Source organism: Salvelinus namaycush, chromosome 9, assembly GCF_016432855.1.
Source record: "Salvelinus namaycush isolate Seneca chromosome 9, SaNama_1.0, whole genome shotgun sequence".
In the NCBI taxonomy this organism is placed as follows: domain Eukaryota; kingdom Metazoa; phylum Chordata; class Actinopteri; order Salmoniformes; family Salmonidae; genus Salvelinus; species Salvelinus namaycush.
In genome coordinates, this window is record NC_052315.1 from 25,920,218 (window position 1) to 25,936,748 (window position 16,531).

Genomic DNA, 16,531 nt, shown 5'->3' on the forward strand with positions numbered 1-16,531 from the left:
TAAGTACACATATGAAAACTATAAAATATCTCTTTCAAAGTACTATACAACATAGGAGGCAAAGTATGATAAGTAAACAAAACTGTAGGCAAGCTGTGACAATAACAGTGAGTGGATAAAGCTGCAAAGTCCACAGGGAATGTATTTACTGTGGCATCCATAGCAACAGATGAAGTTTGGGTTGCATACCGTTGGTAATAGTTTTCAGGGCATATTGTTGGTGCAACAACATCAGAACTTCACACGGGAGGGTTATGACATACAGATCAACTGCAACATTGGACATACAATGAGTGTACAAAACATTATGAACACCTGCTCTTTCCATGACATAGACTGAACAGGTGAATCCAGGTGAAAGCTATGATCCCTTATCGATGTCACGTGTTAGCTAAACCCACTTCAATTAGTGTAGATGAAGGGGAGGAGACAGGTTAAAGAATGATTAAGTCTTGAGACAATTGAGACATTGATTGTATATGTGTGCCATTCAGAGTGTGAATGGACAAGACAAAATATTTAAGTGCCTTTGAACAGGGTATGGTGGTAGGTGCCAGGTGTACCGGTTTGTGTCAAGAACTACAACGCTGCTGGGTTTTTCACGCTCAACAGTTTCTTGTGTGTATCAAGAATGGTTCACCACCCAAAGGACATCCAGCCAACTTGACACAACTGTGGGAGGCATTGGAGTCAACAAGTTCTAACGAATTGAGGCTGTTCTGAGGGCAAAAATGGGTGGGGTGCAACTAAATATTAAAAAGGTGTACTTAATGTTTTTTACACTCAGTGTATATTTGCAGTGTTTGGAAATAGCGTCCTCCTCAGGTTTCCTGTAGTTGTCTCTTTCTGCCCTTCCGCCAGTGAAGAGTGCTACAATCTGAAGTAAGAAAATAGTTTAAGTGACTGAGATCAATCATCTTAAAATCATGTCTAAATATTTCTGATAAAAGCATACCAACTATTTTGAATGATCAGTGACACTTCATTAAACGTTTATGGGCCTGCTTTGAACATCCTAGCCATGAAGTAAGCACTAAACCAATCCAACACGTGTGTTACAACGTTGTTGCTGTTTTTTCTTCTCATCATTTTTTATATTCATGACTCATGTTCTGCACGAGTGCTTTATACTCCTTCATGCCTTACGTTTTCCATATGTAAGGCCTTCTATTAAATTGTTAACAGATGTGCTCTAACCTCAACAACTCTACTGATCTCTCTGTAAAACAAGGAACAAATATACCTTAAGAGGTGCTGATGCAATTAACCTGTGTGGTTAAAAGTGAATGATACAGTCATGTGTTAACCTATATAGGATGTGTATGGGCTAACAGGAGATATCAACAGGCCTGTCCAAGTCCCTCTCCTTTTAAGGCAGAGACCTCATGGGTACCTGTGGCACAGACAACTATCTCTCTTTAAACAGTGTTGAATAAGAACAACTTAGTGTCTACAGACACTGAAGAGATACAATTGACACAACATGCCAAACCAGTTGAGTAGGTTTGTGTTCCTGGGGAAAATACCAACATAGAGAGGTTAGGGTAGAGGTAAGAGAAGACAGGAAATATAATAAAGGAATGAAGTGCACTCACACTCTTGCTCTCCATCTTCACTGGGAAAGCAGTTTTTGAAGAGACAGTGCATTGTCCTATAGCAGTTATCCAACAGGGATTTGGGGGTCACGAACCTCCACCCTTTTGAGTTGGGCTCCTTCACTCGATTGTAGATCTCCTCTATTCGCTCTGGGGGCTCTCTCTGAGAGATAAACATTCAGTACATGACCATTATGAGTTACGTTTGTCCACAGAGAGATGAGCAGAGCAGTGACAGTGACACTATGGCCAGTCTTACACACCTCATCACTCTGTGGTGGGAACACCTGCTGGATCTTCCTGAAGAGATCTTCCAGATCGGAGGTGTACTTGTAGGAGGGATGTCTCTCTGGCAGGACCCTCAAGATCCTCTTCAACACCTCCTGGTTGACCAACAGCCACACATCCTGCAGGTCCCCCTCCTCCAGATCCACCACCCTCGCCCTCTGGAGGGACACAGAAAAGAGATAAAGTGACGTAGTGGGGAGCGGGATAGGAGGAGGAACAGCTAGAGATGTATAGAGTGATAAGAGTGAAGGTTGAAGATAAAGGAAGGAGAATAAGGAAGCAAAGTAGACAAAGGGTGAGTGAGTGGATGGTATGATATGTTGATTTTTCATATGACTAAACAAGTTAGAAGAGTGATAATGATAAGGGTTAGGAAACAAAGGGAGGGACTCACCAGCCTGCTGATGTTGCAGAGTTTGAAGACCTCTTCATAGTGAACTCTGATGGTGTAATTAATGGGGAAATTGTGCTTCTGTTAAAGACAGGAAAGATTTTGGTGTCAGATTGTGTTTGTACAAAGAAATACCACCTTTCTTTTCCACATATACAGTGGGGAGAACAAGTATTTGATACACTGCCGATTTTGCAGGTTTTCCTACTTACAAAGCATGTAGAGGTCTGTAATTTTTATCATGGGTACACTTCAACTGCGAGAGACGGATTCTAAAACAAAAATACAGAAAATCAAATTGTATGATTTTAAAGTAATTAATTTGCATTTTATTGCATGACATAAGAATTTGATCACCTACCAACCAGTAAGAATTCCGGCTCTCACAGACCTGTTAGTTTTTCTTTAAGAAGCCCTCCTGTTCTCCACTCATTACCTGTATTAACTGCACCTGTTTGAACTCGTTACCTGTATAAAAGACACCTGTCCACACACTCAATCAAACAGACTCCAACCTCTCCACAATGGCCAAGACCAGAGAGCTGTGTAAGGACATCAGGGGTAAATTGTAGACCTGCACAAGGCTGGGATGGGCTACAGGACAATAGGCAAGCAGCTTGGTGAGAAGGCAACAACTGTTGGCGCAATTATTAGAAAACGGAAGAAGTTCAAGATGACGGTCAATCACCCTCGGTCTGGGGCTCCATGCAAGATCTCACCTCGTGGGGCATCAATGATCATGAGGAAGGTGAGGGATCAGCCCAGAACTACACGGCAGGACCTGGTCAATGACCTGAAGAGAGCTGGGACCACAGTCTCAAAGAAAACCATTAGTAACACACTACGCCGTCATGGATTAAAATCCTGCAGCGCACGCAAGGTCCCCCTGCTCAAGCCAGCGCATGTCCAGGCCCATCTGAAGTTTGCCAATGACCATCTGGATGATCCAGAGGAGGAATGGGAGAAGGTCATGTGGTCTGATGAGACAAAAATAGAGCTTTTTGGTCTAAACTCCACTCGCCGTGTTTGGAGGAAGAAGAAGGATGAGTACAACCCCAAGAACACCATCCCAACCGTGAAGCATGGAGGTGGAAACATCATTCTTTGGGGATGCTTTTCTGCAAAGGGGACAGGACGACTGCACCGTATTGAGGGGAGGATGGATGGGGTCATGTATCGCGAGATCTTGGCCAACAACCTCCTTCCCTCAGTAAGAGCATTGAAGATGGGTCATGGCTGGGTCTTCCAGCATGACAACGACCCGAAACACACAGCCAGGGCAACTAAGGAGTGGCTCCGTAAGAAGCATCTCAAGGTCCTGGAGTGGCCTAGCCAGTCTCCAGACCTGAACCCAATAGAAAATCTTTGGAGGGAGCTGAAAGTCCGTATTGCCCAGCGACAGCCCCGAAACCTGAAGGATCTGGAGAAGGTCTGTATGGAGGAGTGGGCCAAAATCCCTGCTGCAGTGTGTGCAAACCTGGTCAAGAACTACAGGAAACGTATGATCTCTGTAATTGCAAACAAAGGTTTCTGTACCAAATATTAAGTTCTGCTTTTCTGATGTATCAAATACTAATGTCATGCAATAAAATGCAAATTAATTACTTAAAAATCATACAATGTGATTTTCTGGATTTTTGTTTTAGATTCCGTCTCTCACAGTTGAAGTGTACCTATGATAAAAATTACAGACCTCAACATGCTTTGTAAGTAGGAAAACCTGCAAAATCGGCAGTGTATCAAATACTTGTTCTCCCCACTGTATCAACTTTCAGTAGTCTTCCCTAATGTGTGTCTAATTTCATTCATATTCCAAACTTGCAAGTCACTGTCTTGATATCTTGAACCATTCTTACAAAGTTACGTCTTCTGTCGGTGAGTTTTGTTCCCAACGTCTTCAACGACGTGCACTGGGCCAATGTTGTCGGTGTCATCAAAACCGGTATTACCCACATCAAACCTACAGGGGGCACAACATACATATCATATAATACAGGGCTCTCCAACACTGTTCCTGGATAGCTACAAAAGTATTTTTCTCTGCTCATCCCGGAGTAATAAAGGCCTAGTGCACTAATTTTGTTTTATTTAAAAAAATATTTGTTTTTACCACCACCATTGAAGTGGTATAATGGTGTGAGAATTGAACTCAGATGAGTAAAGACATTGAGACATCTCTCACAGTGCAAAGACAGACCATCACTCCTAGCTAGACCTCTGTGGCTAGCTGGCTACTGTGCTAAAATTAATTACGCTGAAATATGACCTCCTCTTTCCATCAGACTCATTATCTCACTGAGAATCCACCAATCTAAGGGAGAGCCCCATCTGAGCCAGATTATAATACTGAGTAAACACCTTAATTTTCACACAATAATCTCCTCTAAAACGCTTCACCATAATCAATGATGTACACTCTTAGAAAAATGGGTTCAAAAAGGGTTCTTCGGCTGTCCCCATAGGAGAACACTTTTTGGTTCCAGGTAGAACCCTTTTGGGCTCAAGGTATAATAACCCTTTGGGGTTCCGTGTAGAACCCTCTGTGGAAAGGGTTATACGTGAAACCCAAAAGGGTTCTACCTAGTACCAAAAAAGGTTCTACAAAGTGTTACCTTATGGGGACAGCCAAAGAACCCTTTTAGGTTCTAGATAGCAACTTTTGTAGTGGTAAAAAAAAAGCCTGTCGCAGTGGGGAAAAAAGTAGCGCTGCCTAAACTTATACCTATACTTTCAATGCATTTTTCTGCAAAAGGTGGGTAAACTGTTGGGCAAAAAGAAAAGGTGGGTAAACTGTTGGGCAAAAAGAAAAGGTGGGTAAACTGTTGGGCAAAAAGAAAAGGTGGGTAAACTGTTGGGCAAAAAGAAAAGGTGGGTAAACTGTTGGGCAAAAAGAAAAGGTGGGTAAACTGTTGGGCAAAAAGAAAAGGTGGGTAAACTGTTGGGCAAAAAGAAAAGGTGGGTAAACTGTTGGGCAAAAAGAAAAGGTGGGTAAACTGTTGGGCAAAAAGAAAAGGTGGGTAAACTGTTGGGCAAAAGAAAAGGTGGGTAAACTGTTGGGCAAAAGAAAAGTTGGTAAACTCCATTATACCACTGACCATAATCTGCATGTGGTCAAGGGCAGGAGACATCCAATACACAGTCACGGTCAGCAGAACATTCTTGCTATTATGTTTGAGAACACAGGATTGTTCGGTTTGGTCCTGTGGTCTAAACTCAGATTGAGACAGTAGTGCCTATTTTGACGAAAGGGTATTTTTTTCTCAGGAGTAACTAGCTCTGACTGTACATAGCCAGGGGCAGAATGAGTGGTGGCATGCAGTCCAAAGCCAGTCTGTTGTTGATCACTGTGTGGTTAGATACTGTGGGCCAGGGCTTGGATGCAGACGGCTGTATAGAGACTCAGAGTCAGCAAAGTCTCCAAGACCTCACAACACACTTCACAAAGCACTAGGAATATGCCTCACCACACAATCTGTATACACCAAACAAGTCCATGTACAGTCAGGAGCTCAAACATCAGATATTCATATACCTCACTCACCCCACCTCCCCTCTATTGTCTTCAATAATTATACCTTCTTCCTATCTTTCTTTTACTCCTGTATGTGTCTCTCTCTCTCTGTTACAGGACGTGGTTAGATACAAAGATACCAAGATTTAACTGCTATCTTTTTTTTTGCAACAGAAACCGGACCTACGCAATAACTTTTTGGGGGGGGGTTTCTCTATCTGAGATAGGAAATACCCATAGATGTTCTCTACTGTCTCTCTCCTTTGAAACCTTCTAGCTTGAGCTCTTTGCAATATACATTGTTTGTCAGTGATGATTTATGGTAATAGTTCTTCAGTTTACAGAGAGCACTATCATCTCTTAAATCTTAATTAGATTTAGCACTCTCACTCTCCAAAGACAAACTGGGGCTCAGTTGCTCAACGTGCGCATGGTACAAACAATTCTCAATGGTCTCCACTGACAGATGTACTTCCTCACACTATTAAGGGCCTCTTAGCTTTAAACTTATAAGTGGTTGATGTGATGAGGTCTCACCCAGCCCATTTCAACAAAAGCATAACTTATTAATGAAACCAGGAATAACATCCATGATGTTGGAAGCTAGATTATTTCCCAACAATATGTCAAGAAGACGCTAGCCTTTGGCTTGATACGTAATTCTTCACACATGAACATACACCACAGCACTTCTCTTACCGAATAGCCCACCCAGGAGCCAGGCTGTTGGCCGGCCCATACTCCAACTGAGGTCCCTGTCTCAACACGCTGGAGGCCTCCGACTCAGAGCCCACACTGTTCCAGAGCACCACCAGGCCCTTTTCGCTCCTTGTTAGCCTGTAACAGCAACACAGAGAGGCATTTTTAGACATTTCAACATTCACTTTCTTCATTGGTATTAATTCGATTTTTTCTGAATAGCTACAAACACTGTACCCTTGTCAGGTTGAAAGAACAGAGAATACATAAGAAACCCCACACTGTTCTTGCTTGTATCACTGCTCTTTATTACGCTTTATGTATCAGCCTCAAGGCCTTCCTCAGAGATTTTGAGGTTGAACGGACAGGAAATAAGCAATGTACAGTTTAAGCTGATATTTCATGGCAGACACAAGTGTGTACATCTAGGGCACCAACCACTTTATGTCAAAAGGAGACATGGGTCATTAGCTGAGTTTGAACTTTAAAGTACTGCATTGCCAAAACCAGTGCATAAAGAACTCCACTCTAGTAATGACTTTCCCTCACTTAACCAGGAATTATTACAATAAATGTCTGTAAATGCTCTGCCATCTTTGTCAATTAAATAATAATTCGAATAATGTATCTATAACGCACATTCACTTGCAGTAAGGCCAATATAATACGGTTATTACAGACTTATAAATACAACGTTGTTAAGTAAGATTAATATATCAGTGATACAATCTATTAATAATTCATTTGCAATCTAGAGAGACCGTCATCAAGTTCAAATTTGGGTCTGTGTACACCGAATGTGAATGATGTGATTATTCATTCACATGTGAATTTCCATGATCAGTTTCCCCCCCCCCCCCCCCCCCCCCCCCAAAAATATGGAAAATTATAAAATTGTTATCAAGAAAATTAATCACACATCATAGCTGTAATTTATAGAAAGGTGGAGGACAGTGCCAAAATAAATGACACATGTCTGGACACACATGGTACTGTATATAACAATAAAATGCATAGCATAATATCGTCAGCATACACTGGCAAATAACAACGCAACACGCCTCTAAAGAATGAGGGCAAATGTTACATTCTCTATCCAATGGATGGATGGATCCCAGGAGTCTTTATTATATATCCATATAGCCTACAATATCAAAAGACCACCTTCGGGTTTCCAGCGTCAATATTCCGTAATAGCCTGCTAGTCCTATTTATTATCTTTTAATAACAATATGTATGACTGTATAACAAAAGTGGGCAGCGCAGCAGCCTATGAAGCGCAGCAGTTCCAATATTTGCGCAAAGCGTAACAAATTCGAATTCAATATTCAAATTTGCACAATCACACCTGTAACAACCGAAACCCGTCACTTCAACACTCCAGTATCTTCAGAATAACCCGCAGCAGCAACGATCAAAAGCACACATGCCCAGCACAAATGATTTACAAGTCTGGGAAACAACGCATGCGTTAATCCGGTCAGTGACATTGGCACGATGTGTCGTCTTCAACAGATTATCTGAGTGTGGCAACACCCAGAACAAAACCCCGTCTCAGACCAAAGCGAATTTTGGAAAATAACCTCCCTTTCTTGCCCTCTTTGGCCCCCAGCTCTCCAAAATGTGAAAATATTAATTGCGAATCTGTTCGTCTCCAGCAGCAGCTCCGAATGAGGGCAGAGCCTGTTAAAAAAACATGCTTCTACAGGCCCAGATGTCACGGGTTTTTACTTTCACTTTCCAACCAATGCACCTACCTCTCTCCGAAATAATGCTATCTCATCCCTGACCAGACTGCCCTCTGAAACACATTCTTTGCGTTTAATAATTGTAGGTGAGGACAGGACTCCACGTTAGTGTCCATATAGGTTTACAACTTTTAGCATGTGCTCAAAAGTCACTGGTCCAGGCATGTATGCGATGTATTCACAATCACATCATTGCATGACATTCACACATCACTGTCTCGCATCTCTCTCTCTCTCTCTCTCTCTCTCTCTGGCCACCCCGCAGAGGCTGGTTCCTCTCTAGGTGTCATCCTAGGTTCCCGCATTTCTCGGGAGTTTTTACTAGCCCCAGAGCTTCTTCATCTGCGTTGCTTGCTCTTTGGAGTATTAGGCTGGGTTTCTGTATAAGCACTTTGTGACAACTGCTGATGTAAAAGGGCTTTATAAATACAACTCTAGGTCATCTGTGTGGCCAGCATACACTGTCATTTAAAAAAAATAGTTTCAACTAAAATATTATTAAGTAACTGGTTCCACAGCTTTGTTTGTTTACTCAACTTTTCAGTCAAAGTATTACCTGAACTTAAAGGGATACTTTGCCATTTTGGCAATGATGCCATTCATCTACTTCCCCAGAGTCAGATGATACAATTCTTATGTCTATGTGTCCAGTATGAAGGAATTTAGAGGTTGTCTCACGAGTCAATACTAACTAGCGTTGATGCAATGAATGGAAGTCTATGGGCATCTACTAGCATTCCAAACTTAGCTCTAACATGAAGAAATGTAGGAAAGAACATAGGCAAAAATGTAGTCAATTTAAAATTATGTGTTTGCTCAATTTGTCTGATATGTTCATTCACGTATAAATTATTATTTTGGCATCTACACACAGTTACACACACACACACACTAGTTACACACACACAGTTACACACACACACTAGTTACACACACAAACACAGAGCTTTTAACATACAATGTTTTCCATTTTCAATTTACATATTTGAATTCCGAGCCTTTACTTGGTACTTTGTTGAAGCACCTTTGGCAGCGATTACAGCCTTGATTCTTCTTGGGTATGACGCTACAAGCATGACACACTTGTATTTGGGGAGTTTCTCCCATTCTTCTCTGCAGATCCTCTCAAGCTCTGTCAGGTTGGATGGGTAGCGTCACTCCACAGCTATTTTCAGGTCTCTCCAAAGATGTTCAATTGGGTTCAAGACCGGGCTCTGGCTGGGCCACTCAAGGACATTCAGAGACTTGTCCCAAAGCCACTCCTGCATTGTCTAGGCTGTGTGCTTAGGGTCATTGTCTGTGGTCCTAAGTGCTCTAGAACAGGTTTTTGTCAAGGATCTCTCTGTACTTTGCTCCGTTCATCTTTCTCTCAATCCTGAATAGTCTCCCAGGCCCTGCAACTAAAAAACATCCCCAAAGCATGATGCTGCCACCACCATGCTTCACCGTATGGATGGTGCCAGGTTTTCTCCAGAAGTGACGCTTGGTATTCAGGCCAAAGAGTTCAATTTTGGTTTCATCATTCCAGAGAATCTTGTTTCTCATGGTCGGAGTCCTTTAGGTGCCTTTTGGCAAACTTCAAGTGGACTGTCATGTGCCTTTTACCGAGGAGTGGCTTTCATCTAGCCATACCATAAAGGCCAGATTGGTGAGTGCTGCAGATATGGTTGTCCTTCTGGAAGGTTCTCCCATCTCCACAGAGGAACTCTGGAGCTCTATGAGAATGACCATTGGGTTCTTGGTCACCTCCTTGACCAAGGCCCTTCTCCCCCAATTGCTCAGTTTGGCCAGGCAGCCAGCTCTAGGAAGAGTCTTGGTTGTTCCAAACTTATTCAATTTAAGAATAATGGAGGCCACTGTGTTCTTCGGGACCTTCAATGCTGCAGAAACGTTTTTGTACCTTTCCCGAGATCTGTGCCTCGATACAATCTGTCCGGAGCTCTACGGATAATTCCTTTGACCTCATGGTTTGGTTTTTGCTCTGACATGCACTGTCAACTGTGGGACATTTTATAGACAGGTATGTTCCTTTTCAAATCATTTCCAAACAATGAATTTACCACAGGTGGACTCCGATCAAGTTGTAGAAACATCAAGGATGATCAATGAAAACAGGATGCACCTGAGCTCAATTTCGAGTCTCATAGCAAAGGGTCTGAATACTTACGTAAATAAGGTATTTCTGTTTTTTTTGTTTTTTTTTATACATTTGCAAAAAAATGTAAAAACCTGTTTTTCGCTTTGTCATTATGGGGTATTGTGTGTAGATTGATGAGGATAAACAAATATTTTAGCAATTTTAGAATAAGGCTGTAACATAACAGAATGTGGAAAAATTATTAATACTTTCTGAATGCACTGTACAGTCGTGGCCAAAAGTATTGAGAATGACACAAATATTAATATTCACTAAGTTTGCTGCTTCAGTGTCTTTAGATATTTTTGTCAGATGTTACTATGGAATACTGAAGTATAATTACAAGCATTTCATAAGTGTCAAAGGCTTTTATTGACAATTACATGAAGTTGATGCAAAGAGTCAATATTTGCAGTGTTGACCTTTCTTTTTCAAGACCTCTGCAATCCGCCCTGGCATGCTGTCAATTAACTTCTGGGCCACATCCTTACTGATGGCAGCCCATTCTTGCATAATCAATGCTTGGAGTTTGTCAGAATTTGTGAGTTTATGTTTGTCCACCCGCCTCTTGAGGAGTGACCACAAGTTCTCAATGGGATTAAGGTCTGGGGAGTTTCTTGGCCATGGACCCAAAATATCGATGTTTTGTTCCCCGAGCCAATTAGTTATCACTTTTGCCTTATGGCAAGGTGCTCCATCATGCTGGAAAAGGCAATGTTCGTCACCAAACTGTTACTGGATGGTTGGGAGAAGTTGCTCTCGGAGGATGTGTTGGTATTATTCTTTATTCATGGCTGTGTTCTTAGGCAAAATTGTGAGTGAGTCCACTCCCTTAGCTGAGAAGCAACCCCACACATGAATGGTCTCAGGATGCTTTACTGTTGGCATGACACAGGACTGATGGTAGCGCTCACCTTGTCTTCTCCGGACAAGCTTTTTTCCGGATGCCCCAAACAATCGGAAAGGGGATTCATCAGAGAAAATGACTTTACCCCAGTCCTCAGCAGTCCAATCCCTGTACCTTTTACAGAATATCAGTCTGTCCTTGATCTTTTTCCTGGAGAGAAGTGGCTTCTTTGCTGCCGTTCTTGACACCAGGCCATCCTCCAAAAGTCTTCGCCTCACTGTGCATGCAGATACACTCACACCTGCCTGCTGCCATTCCTGAGCAAGCTCTGTACTGGTGGTGCCCCGATCCCGCAGCTGAATCAACTTTAGGAGACGGTCCTGGCGCTTGCTGGACTTTCTTGGGCGCCCTGAAGCCTTCTTCACAACAATTTAACTGCTCTCCTTGAAGTTCTCGATGGTCCGATAAATGGTTGATTTAGGTGAAATCTTACTGCCAGCAATATCCTTTCCTGTGAAGCCCTTTTTGTGCAAAGCAATGATGACGGCACGTGTTTCCTTGCAGGTAACCATGGTTGACAGAGGAAGAACAATGATTCTAAGCACCACCCTCCTTTTGAAGCTTCCAGTCTGTTATTCGAACTCAATCAGCATGACAGAGTGATCTCCAGCCTTGTCCTCGTCAACACTCACACCTGTGTTAACGAGAGAATCACTGACATGATGTCAGCTGATCCTTTTGTGTCAGGGCTGAAATGCAGTGGAAATGTTTTTGGGGGATTCAGTTCATTTGCATGGCAAAAGGGACTTTGCAATTCATTGCAATTCATCTGATCACTCTTCTTAACATTCTGGAGTATATGCAAATTGCCATCATACAAACTGAGGCAGCAGACTTTATGAAAATGTATATTTGTGTCATTCTCAAAACTTTTGTCCACGACTGTACATGATTACATTGTGCATGTTAATTTATACAGTAATTCGTATTCAACATGTCTTCAACTGGGATTTGATCTCACTACCTCTTGGTTCACAGCATTCCAATCTTCCTGCTACGCCACCATGTCTGTATCAATAACTGATGTCATCTGTATTGCTACACTTTGTACTTCGAAGTAAATCTCAGCTCTGTTAAAAGTACACTAAAAAAACTGTTTTATTTATCAGAGTGATTAAGGAGTAACATTAAAACAAATTAATTTGCCCCACTAACATTAGACAACTATACAGAAATAAATGGTACAGTTAGGGTACCAAATTATCCCACCTCAAACACACGTGGATCATTATGGATTCTTTGGCCTTTATCCCGCGGTAGTGAGTTGGGCAGGAATGACAAGATCTGGCAAATAATACAATACCTCAATGGCTTCAGGAGTGGTTAGTTGGTTTTAGTCAAATTTCTAAAGCTGAATGTTGCAGTTTAAGGAATATTCAGTTATTGGCTGAAATGAATTTGCCCTCTGACCCAAGTCCATTCATTATTATAATCCGTTAGTTAGCTGTAAGATCAAAGTCTAGTCATAATTAGAATTTAATAAATGTCATCATCACACTAGTAGGAGTGGGTAGCTAACAGTCTTAAAGTGGCATCATCACCCCCTTGTTTCCTTCCCATCATTTGCTCTGTGTGAAAACATGCTGGTGAAAGCAAACACATCGGATACATAATATTGTTTTATTTTATGTTTTCACATCAAGATCAATGAAAATCAAGGAGAGGAAGCCCCTTTAGACAATTGAGATGCACCCTCATTTGAGATTTCAGGCAGCGGGCCAAGAGACATTCTCTTGACATCATCTGCTAGTCCAGACTAACTGACATCAGGGAAGTCCCAGAAGATGGAGACCAATGACTCTCCAGTGATGGAAATGTCCATCTTCAGCATCCTTACACCCTCAAAATAGGGGCAGGTTCTAAGTGGAACGACCCTGGTGCTCAGTAGTGTAGTTAGTCTTCTAATGTTTGAATTATTGCTTGCAGTTACAACATCAGGAAGTTTGAATAAAATTAAGTTACTTTAGAACACATTGAAGTAAATAAGAAGACACATTATAACCTATTGAACTGAAGAAATGTCTGAGACAGCTTACGAAGTACAACTTTTTATTTCCAAAAATGCATGCATTTGTGCATATTTGGTAAGTCTTTCCCTGGCCAGCAGAAATGATGTTTTAACATAATCTTGAGAGTACACAATGACATGGCACAGATCTGGTGAAGGGTACAAAAACATTTCTGCAGCATTGAAGGTCCCCAAGAAGACAGTGGCCTCCATCATTCTTAAATGGAATACGTTTGGAACAACTAAAACTCTTCCTAGAGGTGGCCGACTGGCCAAACTGAGCAATCGGGGGAGAAGGGCCTTGGTCAGGGAGGTGACCAAGAACCCGATGGTCACTCTGACAGAGCTCCAGAGTTCCTCTGTGGAGTTGGGAGAACCTTCCAGAAGGACGACCATCTCTGCAGCACTTCACCAATCTGACCGTTATGGTAGAGTGGCCAGACTGTGCCTTTTACTGAGGAGTGGCTTCAAAGACAGCCCGCTTGGAGTTTGCCAAAAGGCACCTAAAGGACTCTCAGAACATGAGAAATAAGATTGGTCTGATGAAACTAAGATTCAACTCTTTGGCCTGAATGCCAAGTGTCACATCTGGAGGAAACCTGGCACTATCCCTACGGTGAAGCATGGTGGTGGCAGCATCATACTGTGGGCATGTTTTTTAGCGGCAGGGAGACTAGTCAGGATCGAGGAAAAGATGAATGGAGCAAAATACAGAGATTCTTCATGAAAATCTTCTCCAGAGCACTCAGGACCTCAGACTGTGGCGAAGTTTCATCTTCCAACAGGACAACAACCATAAGCACACAGCCAAGACAACGCAGGAGTGGCTTCGGGACAAGTCTCTGAATGTCAGTGAATGGCCCAGCCAGAGCCCGGACTTGAACATCTCTGGAGAGACCTGAAAATAGCTGTACAATTACGCTCCCCCATCCAACCTGACAGAGCTTGAGAGGATCTGCAGAGAAGAATGGGAGAAACTCCCAAAATTCACGTGTGTTAATCTTGTAGCGTCATACCCAAGAAGAATCAAGGCTGTAATCGCTGCCTAAGGGGCATCAACAAAGTACTCAGTGAAGGTTCTGAATACTTGAGATATGTATTTTTATACATTTGCAAAAATGTATAAAAACCTGTTTTTGCTTTGTCACTATGGGGTATTGTGTGTAGATTGATGAGGGATTTTTTAAAATCCATTTTAAAATAAAACTTGAACATAACATTTGGAAAAAGTAATGGGGTCTGAATACTTTCTTAATGCATTGTATGTTCCTGGAAATCTCACCAGCCTCAAGAATGGCACAACACAAACCTCAACAATGGCATGATAGTATAATGTTCTGCTGTTGAATGACACGTTGAAATGAAAAGGAGAAGTGACTCAGCATAACCCACTGCTAAATCGATGTCAGTATAGTTGTTGGGCATCAGTGCCTTATCTGGAAATATAAAAGATGATATTTGAATGTCCTAATACACGTCACAACATTGACAAATTGCCTTAGTAACACCCACATTGATAATCAAGTTTAAAAAATGTTTTTTTAAGTCACATGCTCTCACATTTGCATTTTATCTGACCTCATGACAATAGGTCTGTGTCGGTAAAATGAATTATGCTAGAAATGTCGGTTGAGACGCTTTAAATGCGCAAATATTTATTTAATAACCATCATATTGAAGTAAACTTGTAGTCGAGGTGACATGTAGTCTTCCCACTATAGCCGTATTTGGACGGGATTACTTTTACTGGGGGAGTTCAGGTAATGTAATTATGTACACAAGCACAAAACACATCTGTAATCTGCCATGTCAGTAATTTTTACATGGCAGGAGAGTTTTGGCAAACTCCAAAGTCCTCTGATAATACTAGTCCAGTGCAAATATACATCCCTATGGTTTGAGAGAAATGCCTGAGTTTGACAGGTGTTTTTCGCGGTTTGAACAAGAAAACAATAACTGAATCAATAAATTGAGGCAAAGTGCTGCGCATATCCTATATATGAATAGTCTACATGTATCAACTTTCAGTGAAGATCACCTCTACCTTACCTGTCACTCTAGACCCACTTCAATCTGCTTATGATGCCATCAATTTGCTTATAATCCACAGACGATGCCATCGCACTGCACACTGCCCTGTCCCATCTGAACAAGAGGAATACCTATGTTAGAATGCTGTTCATTGACTATAGCTCAGCATTCAACACCATAGTACCCTCCAAGCTCATCATTAAGCTTGAGGCCCTGGGTCTTAATCCCGCCCTGTGTAACTGGGTCCTGGACTTCCTGACGGGCCGCCCCTAGGTGGCAAAGGTAGAAAACAACACCTCCACTTCACCGATCCTCAACACTGGGGCTCGTGCTCAGCCCCCTCCTGTACTCCCTGTTCACCCATGACTGCATGGCCACACACGTCTAAACTCAATCATCGAGGTTGCAGACAGTAGTAGGCTTGATTACCAACAATGACCAGACAGCCAACAGGGAAGAGGTGAGGGCTCTGGGAGTGTGGTGCCAAGAATATAACCTCTCACTCAACGTCAACAAAACGAGATGATCGTGGACTTCAGGAAACAGCAAAGGGAGCACCCCCCTATCCACATCGACGGGACCGCAGTGGAGAAGGTGGAAAGCTTCAAGTTCCTCGGCGTACACATCCCTGACAAACTGAAATGGTCCACCCACACAGACAGTGTGGTGAAGACAGCGCCTCTTCAACCTCAGGAGACTGAAGAAATTTGGCTTGGCACCTAAAACCCTCAAAGTTTTACAAATGCACAATTGAGAACATCCTGTTGGGCTGTATCACCGCCTGGTACGGCAACTGTACCGCCCGCAACCACAAGACTCTCCAGAGGGTGGTGCGGTCTGCCAAACGCATCACTGGGGACAAACGACCAGCCCTCCAGGACACCTACAGCATCCGATGTCACAGGAATGCCAAAAAGATCATCAAGGACAACAACCACCCGAGCCACTGCCTGTTCATCCCTCGATCATCCACAATGCCAGGTCAGTACATGTGCATCAAAGCTGGAACTGAGAGACTGAAAAACAGCTTCTATATCAAGGCCATCAGACTGTTAAATAGCCATCACTAGCACAATAGAGCAAGGGGGGGGCAAAGTACAGCCCACGGGCCATATCCGGCCCGCCGGGCACTTCAATCCAGCCCGCGAGACATTACCCCTTTATTGTCCCCAATATCATGGTATCCAATTGGTAGTTCCCGAGTGGGCTCCTGAGT

At 42.5% G+C, this 16,531-nt stretch overlaps 1 protein-coding gene across 2 annotated transcripts; it reads right to left on the reverse strand.

The window, feature by feature from the left end:
• Nucleotides 1-724: 724 nt before the first annotated feature.
• On the reverse strand, nucleotides 725-8,436 carry LOC120053888 (interleukin-34-like). 2 transcript variants are annotated; one of them, XM_039001175.1, is made up of 7 exons: nucleotides 8,242-8,436; nucleotides 6,485-6,622; nucleotides 4,131-4,234; nucleotides 2,278-2,355; nucleotides 1,859-2,041; nucleotides 1,596-1,758; nucleotides 725-877 (listed from the first exon to the last, which is right to left on the reverse strand). In XM_039001175.1, the coding sequence occupies exons 2-7, from the start codon at nucleotides 6,522-6,524 to the stop codon at nucleotides 822-824; spliced, it is 624 nt and encodes a 207-aa protein (XP_038857103.1). In that variant the 5' UTR covers nucleotides 6,525-6,622; nucleotides 8,242-8,436; the 3' UTR covers nucleotides 725-821. The 2 variants fall into 2 exon arrangements, with proteins under 2 accessions (XP_038857103.1, XP_038857102.1); XM_039001174.1 differs by lacking the exon at nucleotides 8,242-8,436 and adding an exon at nucleotides 7,833-8,195.
• Between the last annotated feature and the right edge of the window lie 8,095 nt (nucleotides 8,437-16,531).

Excerpts from the sequence above, each read along its gene's own strand:
- LOC120053888 (XM_039001175.1), bottom strand. The coding sequence starts at position 6,524 with ATGGGCCGGCCAACAGCCTGGCTCCTGGGTGGGCTATTCG. Across the intron at positions 2,356-4,130 it reads CCGACAGAAGACGTAACTTT|AAGCACAATTTCCCCATTAA; the intron begins GTAAGAATGGTT and ends TGTCTTTAACAG. Across the intron at positions 878-1,595 it reads TGAAGATGGAGAGCAAGAGT|ATTGTAGCACTCTTCACTGG; the intron begins GTGAGTGCACTT and ends TTCTTACTTCAG.